The 16,294-nt window shown below is 42.3% G+C and overlaps 1 protein-coding gene across 1 annotated transcript in view; it reads left to right on the plus strand.

Moving 5' to 3' along the window:
* Positions 1-16,294, plus strand: part of COL21A1 (collagen type XXI alpha 1 chain) — a 526,378-nt gene that overhangs the window by 275,506 nt on the left and 234,578 nt on the right. The window contains exons 8-10 of the mRNA XM_073589133.1: positions 2,742-2,750; positions 3,872-3,955; positions 12,728-12,790. Coding sequence (XP_073445234.1) covers positions 2,742-2,750; positions 3,872-3,955; positions 12,728-12,790 — 156 coding nt within the window. The remainder of the gene's footprint in view (positions 1-2,741; positions 2,751-3,871; positions 3,956-12,727; positions 12,791-16,294) is intronic.

A 16,294-nucleotide genomic window follows, 5' to 3' on the forward strand; every position in this document is an offset into this window, starting at 1 on the left:
AGTACATATACTGGCCAGTACTTTTATAATCTATTCCCATGGTGGTATAATGCACTTTGGCACTTTTTACACGGTATTTAATCTGTGACCTTGCCTTCATTACCTGATCCTTTTGTATGTATTCATGTTTGTGACAATTATGTCTAATAAAATGATATATATTTTATATTCTTTGGACTTTGTACTCCTTATGGTGTCTTTGGTTATCAAGTTCTAATGTGGAGTGTCCTGTGGAAGCCCTCTATTACCTATCACTGATATGGGTCGAGTGGGTGTTCTATCATACATTGTGCTTTGGATGGTTTGTTATTATCTTCCCTTTCATTCTCCAGTAGTTTACATTCAGAGCAGTCGCATTAGGAGTGCTCCCGCGTAAACTGATTAACCCCCCCGAGATGGATTTATGCCGTGGGACGTGACTGATTGGTTGGTTTATTATTTTATAATTTTTTACAGGAGAACGATGGCGTCAATATGGAATTAGGAGTATAATAAAGCTTTAAATACTGTGCAGTGTATTCTTTCATTAAAATATTTTGTATTTTTTTCTTATTGTGTGTGTGTTTATTTAACCCTTGAATAATTCTAGGATTACTTTAGTTATGGATAGGTGTCTTATTTACACCTCTCCATTACTAAGAAAGGCTTAATGTCACCTTACAATAGCAAGGTGACATTAACCCCTTATTAACCCCACTTGCCACCACTACAGGGCAAGTGGGAAGAACCGGGCAAAGCTCCAGAATAGGCGCATCCAATAGATGCGCCTTTTCTGGGCAGCTGCGGGCTGCTGTTTTTCGGCTGGGGGCCAAGATAAATGGCCCCTTACCAGCCTGAGAATAGCAGCCCCCAGCTGTTGGTTTTGCTGGGTTAGTTCACAAACAGAGGGGGACCCCACGTCGGATTTTCATTCATTCTTTCGCTCCTGCTCGCTGTTGCCGGCAGAGCAGGAGAGAAGAATGACAGCGTGTTCAGCACCAGCCGCCGGGAAACAGCACTTACTGTAGCGCTTCTTCCCGGTGGCCGTCTGTGTGGTCCTGATGCAGCACCCATGCGGCACATGGTTTCCACACGTGCGCCACACGGATGTACCACGTATCCACATGGACACGGATAGCTCCGGTACCGGTTTTTCCGGTACCGAAATTATCTGGACGTGTGAGACTGCCCTGAGGTAAAATACTGACCAAATACTGAACATTTAAATGTGGCCTAAACACATTACATGTGTTTTTGATGCTGAGTTTTGTGTTTCTTTTTAGTATGTCATGCATTAAATAAAGTTGCTTTCTTTTTTAAACTTCCTAGTGTTTGTCTGTATAAAAACTTTATTGATATACTTAGGTGTGGATATCATGTGTTTTTGATGCGGAAAGCACTAATAACGCATGTGTGATTTTTACCTGTGGATTTGCCACATCTAATTCAAGTCTATGTAGACATTTTGCACAGGAAAAGTGTACCCGGAAGAGAAATTGACATGCTGTGGATTTGAAGCACACACAACTGGTCAGTTTATGCTGAGTAAAAAAAAGCACAGTGGGCAGGAGATTACTATAAATTTCACCAATTTCCTGGAACTGTAAAAGACAGGGAAAATATGCAGCTTCAAAAACTCATTGTGGACTCACGGCCTATGGGTGCAGAAATGCTATAGAAAATTTGCAGTAACAAAAATCCACCAAGAGCTCATTGTCGGAATGTACTATAGCTTAAGGATGGATGCCCATGATGAGTTACATAGATGCATAGGTTGAAAAAAAGACCACTGTCTATCAAGTTCAACCTTTCTCCACCAATTGTTTTTTTTCGTCACTAAATTAACTATAACCCACAATCTTATGTGTATTGAGGAAATCATCCAGTCCTTTTTAAAAAGCTGTTATAATGTCTTGGTGAGTTTTTGACCATGCATATTTTTTGCTGTGTCAAAAATGCAGCATCTTAGGCTACATTCTCACAATAGGGATTTGGTGCGTTTTTGATGTTGTGGATTTTCTGCACCATTTCTGCACCCATTAATTAAAAGAAGTTACTTGCTTTTAAAAAATATGCAGCATAAAAAAATTCACCCAAAACTCAGTTTTCCCATGATGAGCTTTTGGTGCGTTTTTGATGCTGCATATTTTTTCTGCATCAAAAAAGCAGCGTCTAAGGCCACATGCAGATGTTGAGTATTTTGTGAGTTTTTACCTCAGTATTTGTAAGCCAGAACCAGGAGTTGTGATAATTATGCAAATTGTCTCTTCAGACAGGAAGAGGACTAGAACTGTAGTGCCACCTATTGGAAGTAGCAATCCTAAAAGTCAATGTCGACCCTTTAACGAGACTTGTCACATGACTTAGGATAAAAGCCAAACCAGAATCTCAATTTGCAGAAACTGTGTTTTGGGGTGCTGCCCCTCGTCAGTGCAAAGTGTGAGATCTGGTTTCGGTCATATGCCTCTCACACAGCCAAACCAGATCTCACACTTTGCACTGAGGAGGGGCAGTACCCCAAAACACAGTGTCTGCAAATTGAGATGCATGTAACACATAGCAAACAGAAACAAAATGCGCAGCAGAAAAAGTCGAGATAAAAAATATGTTAAAAAACACAGGAAAACTGCAATAAAAAAGCAAGCCTTATTTAATTGATTGGTATAGAAACATCAAAAAAGCTCCAAATATTAATTGTCGGAACTTAGTCTAACATATTTTGTGTACTGGCTAAACCATTTTCTATTCTTTTTGTTTTACAGAATGGAGAGGTATGTGCAAATTTATTTTTATTTTTACACAAAGCATAAAGGTAATATTTTCAATTGATTTAAAGAATATGGGAAGACCAAGCTTCAATACAATATATGTTATCATTTGCATATATCTACAGTCATCCATTTATCAAGACAGCTAACTAGAGATTTATTTACACATATGTATTCGAAGTATATAAATCTTTAATTAACATCTTAGTGCATCTGCTGTAAAAGGGAGTCTGTCAGCAGGTTTTTGCTATGTATTCTGAGGGCATCATGAGGGGGTGGCTGAGACACTAATTTCAGAAATGTGTCTCTTAGGCTAGTTTCACACTAGCGTTTATTCCACGCAGCGCACGGCGCCGCTAAGGCCCGCCCCCTGCCGACTCCCTGCCCGCCCCATCCGGTCATCGCCGCCTACTATCGCACATGGACGCTTGTGATCTGCGCACCCTATGCCAAAGATAGGGTGCGCAGATCGCAAGCGTCCTTGTGCGATAGTAGGCGGCGATGACCAGATGGGGCGGGCAGGGAGCCGGCAGGGGGCGGGGCTTAGCGGCGCCGTGCGCTGCGTGGAATAAACGCTAGTGTGAAACTAGCCTTATAGGGCTACATGCTTTTGTTTCAGTACAATGAGTGTTTCATCAGAAGGAGGTTATTACTACAGGACTAGGTCCCCTGTGAATCCTGGTCCAACCACGCCCCCAGAACTATTTAGCAGCTTACTGTCACTATACAATGTACACAGTAAGCTACTAATCAGTGGTATGGGCTGGGGCAGCTTTCTCAGCTCTGCTGCATTGCTACATTTAAAAACTCTGATTGCATCAAAACTGCTGCATCGAGGAAACTAAATGATTCAGGGTCACTGGATTCAGCCTGTCTTCCACTACATTTTGCTGCTGTCAGATGAGGTACAAAAACCTGCTGACATGCTGACAGATTCCTTTCAAGCTTTTAAAATTAAATGTGATATAGTAAAATAGTAATCTGTGCTATTATTAAAGAACAACCAATGGTTAATATGTAAGATATTTATAGAAATATTAGAAAAGAAAATGTAAAAATATAAAAACCCAATAATCTAAAATTAATTGATTCAAAAAATGTATTTTTCTTTGATCATTTCTCAGTGTTTAAATGGTCCAAGTGATGTTGGCTCGACACCTGCTCCGTGCCTTTGTCCACCTGGGGAAAAAGGATCTCCTGGCCTGAAAGTAAGTACAGCCAAGTCATGTTACCCATATCGGCACAAGAAGGTGCTTTAGCCATTAGATATGTGGACCCATCACTAAAAAGTGAGAAACAGACTTTATCTACTAGGATAATTAGCAACCATTTGTGTAAACCACATAATTTAAAAATACAAATAAAATTGGCGAAGTCTAAACGTTCTAAATCATGCACAGTTGTTGCATATTGTACTTAATACTGCTTTCATTTGAACTTTTTACCTTACATCAGTGTTCTTGGAAGGAATTTCCCTTAAGCTTTGCCTCACACATCAGGAAATGTGGATTGCCAGATGGAAATAATGCCTAAAATATCCAAAGTAAACAATAATACAAATCAAAACATTTTACAGTATTCACAAATATTTTTCCATGCCAGTATATAGAAATGTTAACTTTAATCAATGGCCTGTTAAGATTGAGCAGGTAACAAATTATGAGATACTGTTAAAAAATGTACCATATTTTGCTGATTATAAGATGCACCTGATTATAAGACGCACCCCAAATTTTGAGGAGAAAAATAGGAAAAAAAACTTTAATAAAATGGTGGTGCCTCTTATAATCCAGGCATCTTATTGCTTACTGGGGGTGCTGGCTGTGGTGAAGTGGGGACCCAGGGTCGCTGCTGGAGGAGGCATGAGTGGCGTGTTGCTGCAGGCCGCAGGCTGGGATGAGGGGGTGTTCCACTGCGGATGAAAATGGCTGTGGTTCTCTGTGGTGAAGGGGGCTCTGAAGCCATTTTGTGAAAGCCTGGAGCCCCCCACATATCCATTACTGCTATGCGGTGGCCTCCGGGAAAATGACCGTTGGGGGCGGCGCATGCTCAGATTGAGATCTTGGGTACCGAGATCTTGTCTCCTGTGATCTCAGGATGAGATCTGATTGCCGAGATCTCAATCTGAGCATGTGCAGCACCCGGCAGCTATTTACCGCATTGCAATAATGGATATGTGGGTCGTTCCGGGCTTTCACAAAATGCCGACGGAGCCCCTCCGCACCCCAGAACACCGCAGCCATTTTCACCAACAGTGGCACACATTGGAACACATCCTGATCCCAGCCTGCCTGTGGTCTGCAGCAACGCTCCAATCTTCCCTCCTCCAGAAGCGACCCTGGGACTCTGCTCCACTACAGCCGGTAAAGTATATCCACATTACAAGATGCACCCCCATTTTCCCAAAATTTTGGGGAAAAAGTGCGTCTTATTGGAAAAAAAGAATAGAAAAAAGTTTATTTCAAATTATTCTTTTCTTGGGAATCTTTTTTTTTTCCTATTTATGGGGTTTTCTAGATCCGGACAAAAGTTTTCTAAATATAAATGGCATATAATAACAAAAAGGTATTGCGACTTTCATTGAAGCAAGTGATTGACTGCAGCTGCCACATAAGTGGATGGCATTCAGCCATTAGCCGTGTAAACACAACCACTGAAGACAGGCAGACAGGGACAGTTGGAGAGCTTGAGAGTTATAAAGCTGGAGTAGCCTGTGATTTTCAGGTACTAGGTATTTTGTAACTTTATGCCTTAAACTACCTTTAGATTAATTTGGGGTAATCTCAGAAAATTCCCTTTAATTTTTTTTAAAAAAAGGTTACCCATCCCTGAAAACGTATTTCATACACAGTTCATCCTGGTTAAAATAAATAAATAAAGTGAACCCACCTTATTGATCCCTGCTGCTCCTCTTATAATGCCGCCCAAGTCCTTTGTGGACTCCATATTTACTCTTCCAGCCATGATAGACATGTGCTTGCTGTGCAGGTGATTGCTCGCCAGTGCCACATTTCCATTTGTCCAGAACAGTCTTCACAGAGCAGAACATTGATTACTAGTATTTGTATTATTAGTTGTTACCATTAGTGGCATTAGTACATATCCTCCTCCTTGTCAATTGAATATAAAGGCATTATAGATGAGTAAATAAAATTTGTGATTAATATTTTGCTGAACCCTGTAAATTCAAAGGATATGCAATTTGTTTTGAATAAATCATCTAAAATGGTCACCACCATTGTACACATTGCATACAAGGCTTACGTGATGTCGGTGCTCCTCAGTGGGTTCTTCCATAATACCTTGTAACTATCACATCACAGATAATCAGCAGAGACTGTCGTAGCCTGTATAAAAACAGAAGAATGGAATGCAGCAGTTATTTTTGTGGTGAATCTGGAAAGTGAGAAGACATCACAGCTTAGTCATATAGATATGGAGAGAAAGTTATAAAACACTGAACAAATTGTTCAGATAGTATATATGAAAGCACAACAGTGAAGAAAATGAGTTTGAAGAATAGACAATAATACAGAGATTAATAGAGAAAGAAAGAGGAGAGCTGCTGTTCTTATGACCAGTGTGTCAATTATACATTTTATTCATTCGTGCAAAAGCAGGGCACCAATATTGCTGAAAGAAAAAGATATTTCACTGACTGCCTCACAAAGACATATATATCTAAAACTTTCTTTCTCACAAACTATGCGTGATCCAAACTACAGTATTGATTTTTTTTGTACAGCCATTTTTTAGTCAAAAACAAGCATATATTCCCTCTGCTACTAACCTCTACCTGTTCAGTCCTAGCAACATCTTCTGATCTTCCACCACTTGTGCTGGAATCCCCTCTCATGCTGAGCTAAGGCTAGGTTCACATTAGCGTTTTAGTCCGCAGCGTATCATCCGCATCCGCATGCAAAAACGCATGCAAACGCATGTTAACGCAGTGTTTTTTATCCTCATCATCTAACGCATGATGCCAAAAAATGCTGCGTTTGCATGCGTTTGTATGTGTTTTTGCATGCGTCAGCGTGTTTATGTGCATGCATTCGATATGACATCAGACAAAAAATGGGCGTGTCTCATGGGATTTATATTTAAATTTTGAAGAACACATGCGTATCGAATGCATGTGTATGCATGTCCTTGCGTATGCATGCGTTCCCATAGACAGTAATGCTTTTTTTGACGCACTCATCCTCATGAGCATGACTGCGCATATTTGACGGACTTTTGCCGCTTCCAAAAATGCAACATGTTGCGTTAGCCGGACCCCGCCGCACACGGAAAAACGAGGCATGCGTACGCAGATGCATACAAGCTGATGCAAACGCATGCCCCTGCATACACCATATTAAAGATAGGTACAAATGATGCATGCGGATCTATATGGATGAAACACTGCACACAGACGCAAATATGAAACCAAAAATTATAAGTTAAACCGCACCTCATAAAGCCAGAGTCCTACAGGACACTAAGTAAGACCACGTCATATCCAGGGAGTTCATCCCGGAAAAAAGTCAATAGTCAAATAGTAGAAAAGGCAGCGCCTTAAACGCTGGTGAAAAAGAAGAATTCACATTTTAATCTGCCTTCTGTGGCAACTTTTCAATCCAAAGAAAGATCTTTGAGAAAGATCTTTGGATCGAAACGTTGCCACAGGAGGCAGAATAAAATGTGAATTCTTCTTTTTCACCAGCGTTTGAGGTGCTGTCTTTTCTACTATTTGCAAATGTGAAACCAGCCTAAGACTTCCAGCTTTCATGAGGCCAGGTAGGGCTCTGTGCATGGGTGCCTAAGGTGACAGCTCACGTCGTGATGTCCGGACCTTCCATGATGCTGTGACCTTCCACGTGCCTGTGTCAAACTCTCATGCCTCATGTAAGCCGGAAGTTCCGGCTAAGCATGGGGGGGGTGGGAGGTCAGAAGATGTGGGGATCACCATATGCATGGTGGTAGTGGAGGAGGTGAAAAGGTGAGTGGTAAGGTTTGTATAAGATATTTTTTTTTACACACTACATTTAATATGCTCTGGGGAATGGAGAAAACCCAGTGCATAATAAAGGACATTCAATTCACAGAGAACAAATTCTCTGCTAATCATTTTTCTCAGGGAAAAACAGGCAAGCAAGGAATTTTAAATTTCACCACTTATCTGTAATGTTATTGCTGTCAACAAAAGTATACAAGGTTGTTGTCTCCACTCCTCTTGTTTCATACACCAAAACTTTTATTTCATTCTTTTTTGTTAACTTTACTGCATCCAAAAAAATTACATTTTTAATATTGTCATTTGCAGGAGAAATAAGCTTTGTGCTGCTTAGGCCCTGTCCTTTCTATTGCCTGGTCATTGGTTACACTGTCTGGATTCTGGTGGTTCCCCATTGCTTAATCCCTTTATGAGAAAATATCAAACCTCTTGTCAGTTTGCAAAAAGTGATAATTAATAATCTCTTGAAAGCTAAAAGAAGCAAAGCCCAATTATGTGAAAGTTTTATTCTGTACTTGCCAAAGAGCCTGTTTTAGGGCTCATACTCATAGTCAAGAAACTCGGACAAGTCTTGCACTTGCGTGAGTGGAGAGCTTAGCTGCATAGAAATACATGCGGCTGAACGCTCCGATCCAAGTGCCGGCGGCAGTGCCGGGTATTGATGTGCAAGACTTGTCTGAGTTTCTTGAATATGAGCATGAGCCCTTAGACTCATACTTCCCGGTTTTTACAGAAAGCGTTTTCACAGACTACATTATTACCAGAATCAGGATTACAATGACAGGTAACACTCATATACCCAGCTTATAACATGGAATCCACTATTCACAATAGGTGATGTCACAGATCTCCCTGCTCCCCTTCCTTCACATTGACCTTTTTACATGCTCATTGGATGTTTTAATACAAAAGAGAGAGTCTATTGCTGCTAATGTTAATGGGAATATTCAAAAAGAACATGAAGTAGGAGACAAGCATAGCCACCTGGACAATTTGAAAGGTGCAAGATTTCTTTCTGTATTTTTTTAATACAAATTATTATTTAAATTAAAATATTGCATTTTTTAAAAATTACATTGAATATAAAACAGTTTTAAACAGTAGGTTATTTTCTAATTACGCATTGCCTTAAAGTGACTGTGCCCCTTTTCACCCCTTATAGCCAAATTTTGAAGTAAAGCTGTTTCTCAGTTTTTCCTTCTGGGGTTCTTTGTCAGCCTCTTTAGCCATACGTACACCACACCTTGTTTTACACAAAAACCCTACACAGTTAGGTCTACACTTTAAACAGATCTCTTATCTAGCACTGTCAGCAGTTTTGCAGAATCAAAACTCTTGATAAACTAATTTTAATTTATCCTTTTATATTCAAACATATTCATCATTTGCATGAAACACAGAAACGTAACGCTGACTGGAAAACCAGTATAAGTTTCCAATTATTGCAGACTTTAACTGTTGTTTTTATTGGTTGCTTCATAACCACATCTTGGAGAAACTTTTTTGGAATTTTGGAATCGATTCTCCTAAATGGGTAGCAAAGAACTATTTGGAAAAGCTAAACAGTATATCTGTTTTCCAAGCATCATTCATTGGAATAGTAGGAAGCATTTATTTATATGCCAAAAATAATGCTGCAACATATTACACACAAAAAACTAGCTGGCAGTATTAGATTTATAAAAATCATTAATCTAAAATGGATTAATTCAAAATTAAAAGGGTTGTCCCAGTTTTGGATGATTAAATGTGACTGTAAACTTCTGAATGCTCATAGTGTTAGGGCTGGTGGAATGCACCAAATAATAAAATAATAGTAAGGTGCGTTCGCAGCCCGAGGTCCACCGTGCAGGGGTGGTAAACTGCTGCTTAGTAATGGCGGAAGTATAAAGCGGTATACAAAAGGTCACACGTGGGTTAATGTCACCCAGTGTGAACAGGGCGAACTCTGTTACCTCACAGAGCCACACTACCGCAGAACATAAATGCCGGAGCCTGTTTAGCTCACAGAGCTTGGCAACGGTGAGCATAGAATGCGGTCATAGAACTCTGCCCCAAAGACACGGGGTTAGAGTCCCTCTAGACCTTCTGAGCGCACGGCGTCGCACCTGCGAACGCCACTATAGATGCTGACTGGTGGAGTGTCGAGAATGTGCACCATGGCGTGCAGAGCCACCGGTGGACACTGATGCCAGTCTCAGACTCTGCTTCTACCTACACCTAAGCCTGGGCGCTTAACAGGCTTGGCTGCATAACATATGCATACCAAGGGTAGGGGTTTTGGGTCACCCTCCCAGGGCTGTGGGGTACTCGGTACTGGGCCGGTCTCTCAGATGGGAATGTCACAGCAGCGGTGACCCGGTCTGTGGCCCTGGGCGCCCATGTAAAAGGGAGATGAATGGTGAAATGTAGTTGAAATGAATAGTTCATGACATCACCTGTGGTGTTTGGCAAGGGAGGTGTTAAGCCGACGCTGCATGCAGATCCTCTGGGACTGAAGGTGTAGTGCAGCTATGATGTTGTAGCTCTCCACAGACAGGGCTGTAGTCCCAGGACAGTGTAGATAAAGGGTTAGGAAGAAGGTGCAGTGTTTGGCATGGAGATGTAGCAGTGCTGAGGATGTTGCAGGAAGGTGGCAAGGACACAACAGGGTGCAGTTTCTTTACCTTTACTTGGCAAACACAGTGCAGGGTCCTGATTACAGATGGCACAGGAGCAGGCTAGCCTGGAAGCAACTCAAGGATCTCTCTATCAGATGGGTTGTGTAGTCTCCTTCTTAGCGCTGGCTTGAGGTACATCCAGTACTATGTTACACTGAAGTTCCTCCTTCTTATCTTCTCTTAGAACTACCTCGTATGGCAGACAGCTGTAGCTCTCTATCTCCCTTGGCTCATCGGTCGCTGTTGTGCCTCCGAGTCTTATTTGGGAATAGAGCATTTACAGCTTCCTACTCCTCTGCTTTCTGTTGCAGGACCTTCAGTATCCATACAACCGTGGAGACCAGGCTCCAGATCATGCGCTCTCACCGGGAGGGAGCTCTCTGTCCTCAGCTCAACCTCCAGCTTCCCTCCACGCATCTACACTCCTTGCTCTCCTCACACTAACTAACTATATCCCTTCCTGGCCCTCAGAGCACGCTCCTCCCCCAATCCTGGTTCAGAGCTCCCTCTGCTGGCCTGGAGTGGGAACTGTGCTGCATGATATGGTTAACTGTTAGAGAGACCCTTCCTTGCTTTCAAGCATGACATCACCCTCCCTGGAGGAAGGCAACGCCACTGTGGCGACCATACTTCTGGGGGCGCCACAGTTGCTTAATGAGTCATTCACCAGAGACATTCATACATGCATATAACAATCACTCCTCATAATCTGGTAATGCAGTCTATACTAGCGCATGGCCGAGGGGCCATGCAAACCTTTTATAGCAGCGTCCTTTCAGGACCTTCCTGAACTTCCTGATGGTCCAATCCGAGCTGGAGCAGGACCTGAGCATGTGACCTCCGATCTCCAATGAGAGATCGTCCCACGGGCATGCTCAGTGGACCAAAAAGAGGACTTAGTCCCTGGAGTAGCTCGCTGCTGACCAGCATGCGTTGCTAAAGATGGACCAGAGGTGGCAGCAGCAACCAAACCCACAGAGCTGGTCTGAGCAGAGCGCCAGGATCGACGAGTCTGCTGAGCAGCCTCCTCTGTGGACGGAGAGGAATGGGAGACTACCAAATGCAGGGCTCGGCATTCCTACCAAATGCAAGGCTCGACAACTCGACGCCTAACACATAGTGCGCACATCACATGCTCTCAGGATTCAGTGGTGCATACAGTGAGAGCAGGCAGTTATGTCAGCTCAAGTTCACGATTTGCATACATGTGTTGACTCAAGGTGCTAGGTCTCTCTCATTTCACTTGTATTTAGCGAGGCTGGTTACATCTAGTTGGAATATTACAATCTTTACAAAGTAGAAGATCAGTCCAGAAGGAGAATTCTTTCATATCAAATATATTACAAAATTGCTTATTTTCATATATACTACTGATTTATGACGTAACAATGAAAACAATGGTTTAAGTAAAATATATATACTGAAAGAATTTGACACAGCCCCACTTGCTTGCTTTTGTTTTTAATAAAAAAAAGTTGAACAAAGTATCTTAGCAGATAACACAGAATAACTATTCATTTAGAAACTAACATCAGAATGAAATTCCCATTTGTAATAAGAATTGACATCAGAAACATCAAAAGGTATATCTGAAAACTGCTAGAATCATCGGTAATCCTCAAATGCTGGACCTTAAGTAAGCCAAATTGATTTTTATTCATACAATTAAGAACACATTTATTAGGACTATATTAGGATTATGTTACTATGCCAAACATAACATTCTGTAAAATAAACAAAAGAGCTCAAACTCTAAATAAAAGGTGGAGTATAAAAGAGACAGTCATAATGCAATTAGCGGAGTTCAAGCATGTGACAGTGAAGTAGCTGGATACTCATTCTGGTGGTTTGGATGTGATTCCTAGCACATGACAGGTGCTACCTAGGGGAGTAGCTAGAGAATCCAGTCTGGAGGGAGCTGTCAAAGAGCCTATTCTGGAAGGAACAGCTTGCATTTCTTGACATGGAGGGTGCCTTTGGAGTGCCCAACAAGAAGGAGAAGCTGAAGAGCCCAGCCTGGTGGTAGCTGCTAGAAAACTTAATTTGCTGGATGATTGATCAAGAGACAATCATGGTGGAAAGCATTCAAGCTTGGAAAAGATGCTCCTCCTTGAAGAAAGGCTGCATTATTGATTATATCCAGACCAGCAAACCATTTTCCTAAGAATGTACTAGATTTTCAATTCAGCATCTTTTCTTCATATAGAGCTCGTAAACTTCTAAAATATAGAAGCTTGGTATAAATTGCTAGCAGTATCTCTTAGTTTGCAAAAGTTTTAGTTTAGTATTCAACATAAAGGAATAATATATCTTTGTTTTTATAGGGAGATCCCGGACAGCCTGGTAATCCTGGATCCCCTGGACAACCTGGTCCAGATGGTAAGCCTGTGAGTACTGAAACATTTGTATACATAAGCACAATAAATTTTCAGATTTCCTCCTGTGTACATTATAATTAAATTCATGAATTTATGGTATAGATTCGAAAATGGCATTGCTTTAGACTTACGCTCCATTCACATGTCTGCCTAGATATTCAACTTATCTGCTCTATCTTAAGATCAATTTAAAGAAATACGTGATTCATTACATTAGTTATGCAAATGAAAGCAAGTGGCCCCATTGATTATTATGGGGTCTTTTTTGGTTTCTTTTATTGGAAGAGAAGGAAAGTTCCCAATGCAGTGCTTATTTTTCTGTTCTAAAATAATTGACATCGAACAAACCCAATAATAATGATTGGAGCCTTTTCTGATTCTATTTGCATAGCCTTCTAAATGGATCTTCCATATGACTGTATTATTAGTCAAAGTGAGCATCAGCCACACTTAGAGCAATGTTATGCTGTGGAGCAGTGCATGTGCCTGATAATTTTTCTGCATGCCTAAGTATGATCCGATATTCGGCATCTCACTTAACCATGCAAGTCAATTAGTCCATGGAAAACATCAGACTGCAATCGGATGACATCGGAGTGCAGTCAGATTTCCACATAGATAGAGGATATATACATTTTTTTCTCCATCTTCCGCTTCTGTTTTACACATTGCAGAAGAATGCATCAGCACCACAAGGCTCACATGACCTTAGGTACAAACATGCAAGTTTCCCCATAATGTCTTTCAGCTAGCACATCACATGGTATAGCCTATCAAAAGGGACCATCATAGCCTGCATAAAAGCTGAGGCAGGGAATTCAGCAGCCATTTTAGGTTTATTTAGGACTGTAGTAGGATGTCAGAGCTCACATCTTAGCAATAGAGATATATAAGTATGTTGTATATGTTGTATAAGTAAAGTAGTGAAGAAGATGAGTGTAATAGTATTCAAATAAGGCCAGTTTCACATGTGCAGATAATTCCAGTACCGATAAACACGGTACCGGAGTTATCCATGTCCGTGTGTCTGGGTGGACACGTGATACCTCCATGTGGCACATGTGTGGCAACCGTGTGCCGCACGTGAACTGCATCAGGACCACACGGATGGCCGCCGGGAAGTAGTGCTACAGTAAGCGCTGTTCCCCGGCGGGTGGTGCTGACCACGGCTGACATTCTGCTCTCCTGCTCTGCCGGTAACAGCAAGCAGGAGAGCAGAATGAATGCAAACCCGACGTGGGGTCACCCTCAGTTTATGATCCAACCAGACGAAACTTACAGCTGGGGGCTGCAGCCATCAGCTGTCAGCTTCATCAAGGTTGGTTCTCAAGAATAGAGGGGTCCCCACGCTGTTTTTTTAATTATTTAAATAAATAGAAAAACCGGCATGGAGTTCCCCCTATTTTCGACAACCAACCTGACTAAAGCTGACAGCTGAAGGCTGATATTCTCAGGCTGGTAAGGGGCCATTGATCTTGGCCCCCGGCAGCCTAAAAACAGCAGCCCCAAGCTGCCCAGAAAAGGTGCATCTATTAGATGCACCTATTCTGATGCTTTGCCCCATTCTTCCCACTTGCCCTGTAGCAGTGGCAAGTGGGGTAATAAGGAGTTAATATCACCTTTCTATTGTAAGGTGACATTAAGCCCGGATTAGTAATGGAGAGGTGTCAATAAGACACCTATCCATTGCTAATCCTATAGTAAATAAAGGGCTAAATAAACACATACACAATAAGAATAAAGTATTTTAATGAAAGAAAACAACACACACATTGTTTAAATCTTTATTACACTGCTAATTCCTTTGAGACTCCCTGGATCTCCTGTAAAAGATTTAAACTATAAAGCAACAGTATAGATTACCTGTCCAGCGCTCAGTCACGTCCCACAGCATAAATCCATCTCTGGGGGTTAATACGTTTACAGGCGGAGCACTGCTAACACAGCCGCTCCTGAGTGTAAACGACTGTAGAATGAATGGAAGCAGTCGGCGCATGCTCAGTAACTAGTGGTGACGTCACCGCTCATCACTGAGTCTGTGCTCTGCTTCCATTCATTGACACCTCTCCATTACTAAAATGGGCTTAATGTCACCTTACAATACAAAGGTGGCATTAACCCCTTATTACCTCACTTACCTCCGCTACAGGGCAAATGGGAAGAACCGGGCAAAGCTCCAGAATAGGCGCATCTAATAGATGCGCCTTTTCTAGGCAGCTGGGGGTTACTACTTTTAGACTGTGGGGGGCCAAGATCAATGGCCCCTTACCAGCCTGAGAATATCAGCCCACAGCTGTCAGCTTGTCATGCCGTTTTTTTAAATTATTTATTTAAGCAATTAAAAAAACAGCGTGGGCACACCTCTATACTTGGGAACCAACCTTGATGAAGCTGACAGCTGAGGGCTGCAGCCCCCAGCTGTAAGTTTTGTCTGGTTGGTTCATAAACTGAGGGGGACCCCACATCGGGTTTTCATTCATTCTGCTCTCCTGCTTGCTGTTGCTGGCAGAGCAGAATGTCAGCCGCGGTCAACGTCAGCCGCTGGGAACAATGCTTACAGTAGCGTTTCTTCTCATTGGCCGCACATGAGCACGGAGGACAGTGTGAACTGTTCTCTGTGTGCACGTGTGCAGCACGTGTTGTGGGCCATGTGTCCATGTTAAACGGACATGTCTCTGTGTTTTGCACACGTACACACGGTCCGTGAAAACACGCTGACATATGCATAGACCCATTCATTTGAATGGGTCTACGTGTGTCAGTGTCTCCGGTATGTGAGAAAACTGTGAGATGTGATCGCTCTGTTCTGAGGGCCTCCTTCCCTGCAGGCTTCCAGATCAAATATGGCCGCGGGGGCCTTCGGGGCCCTGCAGGGAGGTGTCTACCTCCGTGCCTGCTGAGAGCAGGCTCTGAGAAAGCCTCCAGCAGTGCCTGCAGATTGCTGATCTGACACACTGCTGTGCAAGGTGTCAGATCAGCGATCTGACACTTTATTATAAGTCCACAATCAGAAGAAAAAAGAACCATAACACTCACCGATCCAAATAGAAAATCCACTTTTATTGGCACACAATTAAAACTTCATGGCCGGGAGGCTGTGGGAGAGAGTGAGCACGCACCGACGACAACCGTTTCACGCCTAATAGCACTTCCACAGGTCAGGTGTGAAATGGTGGACAAGCACCAGGATCTTGGTAATAGCCTGCAACACAGCACAAGTTTGACAGCAATACCTGGCAGGGATACCGGCAGTGCCGGCTGGCCTTTTTTCTCACCAAGTTTAACACTTTATTATATTGTCCCACACTGTTCTCAGCACACATCTAGATAAGTTCCTTGGGGTATAAATTCCAAAATTGTGTCATTTGTGGTGGGTTTCCACTGTTTAGGCACATCAGGGGCTCTCCAAATGCGATATGGGCTCAAGCCAATTCTACGTTGAAAAAGTCAAACGGTGCTTCTTCCCTGCCATGAGCCCAAACAGTGGCTTACCCCCACATATGCAGTATCATT

The sequence above is a fragment of the Dendrobates tinctorius genome, unplaced genomic scaffold, assembly GCF_039654945.1.
Source record: "Dendrobates tinctorius isolate UK_male_01 unplaced genomic scaffold, ASM3965494v1 ptg000107l, whole genome shotgun sequence".
NCBI classification, from domain to species: Eukaryota; Metazoa; Chordata; class Amphibia; order Anura; family Dendrobatidae; genus Dendrobates; species Dendrobates tinctorius.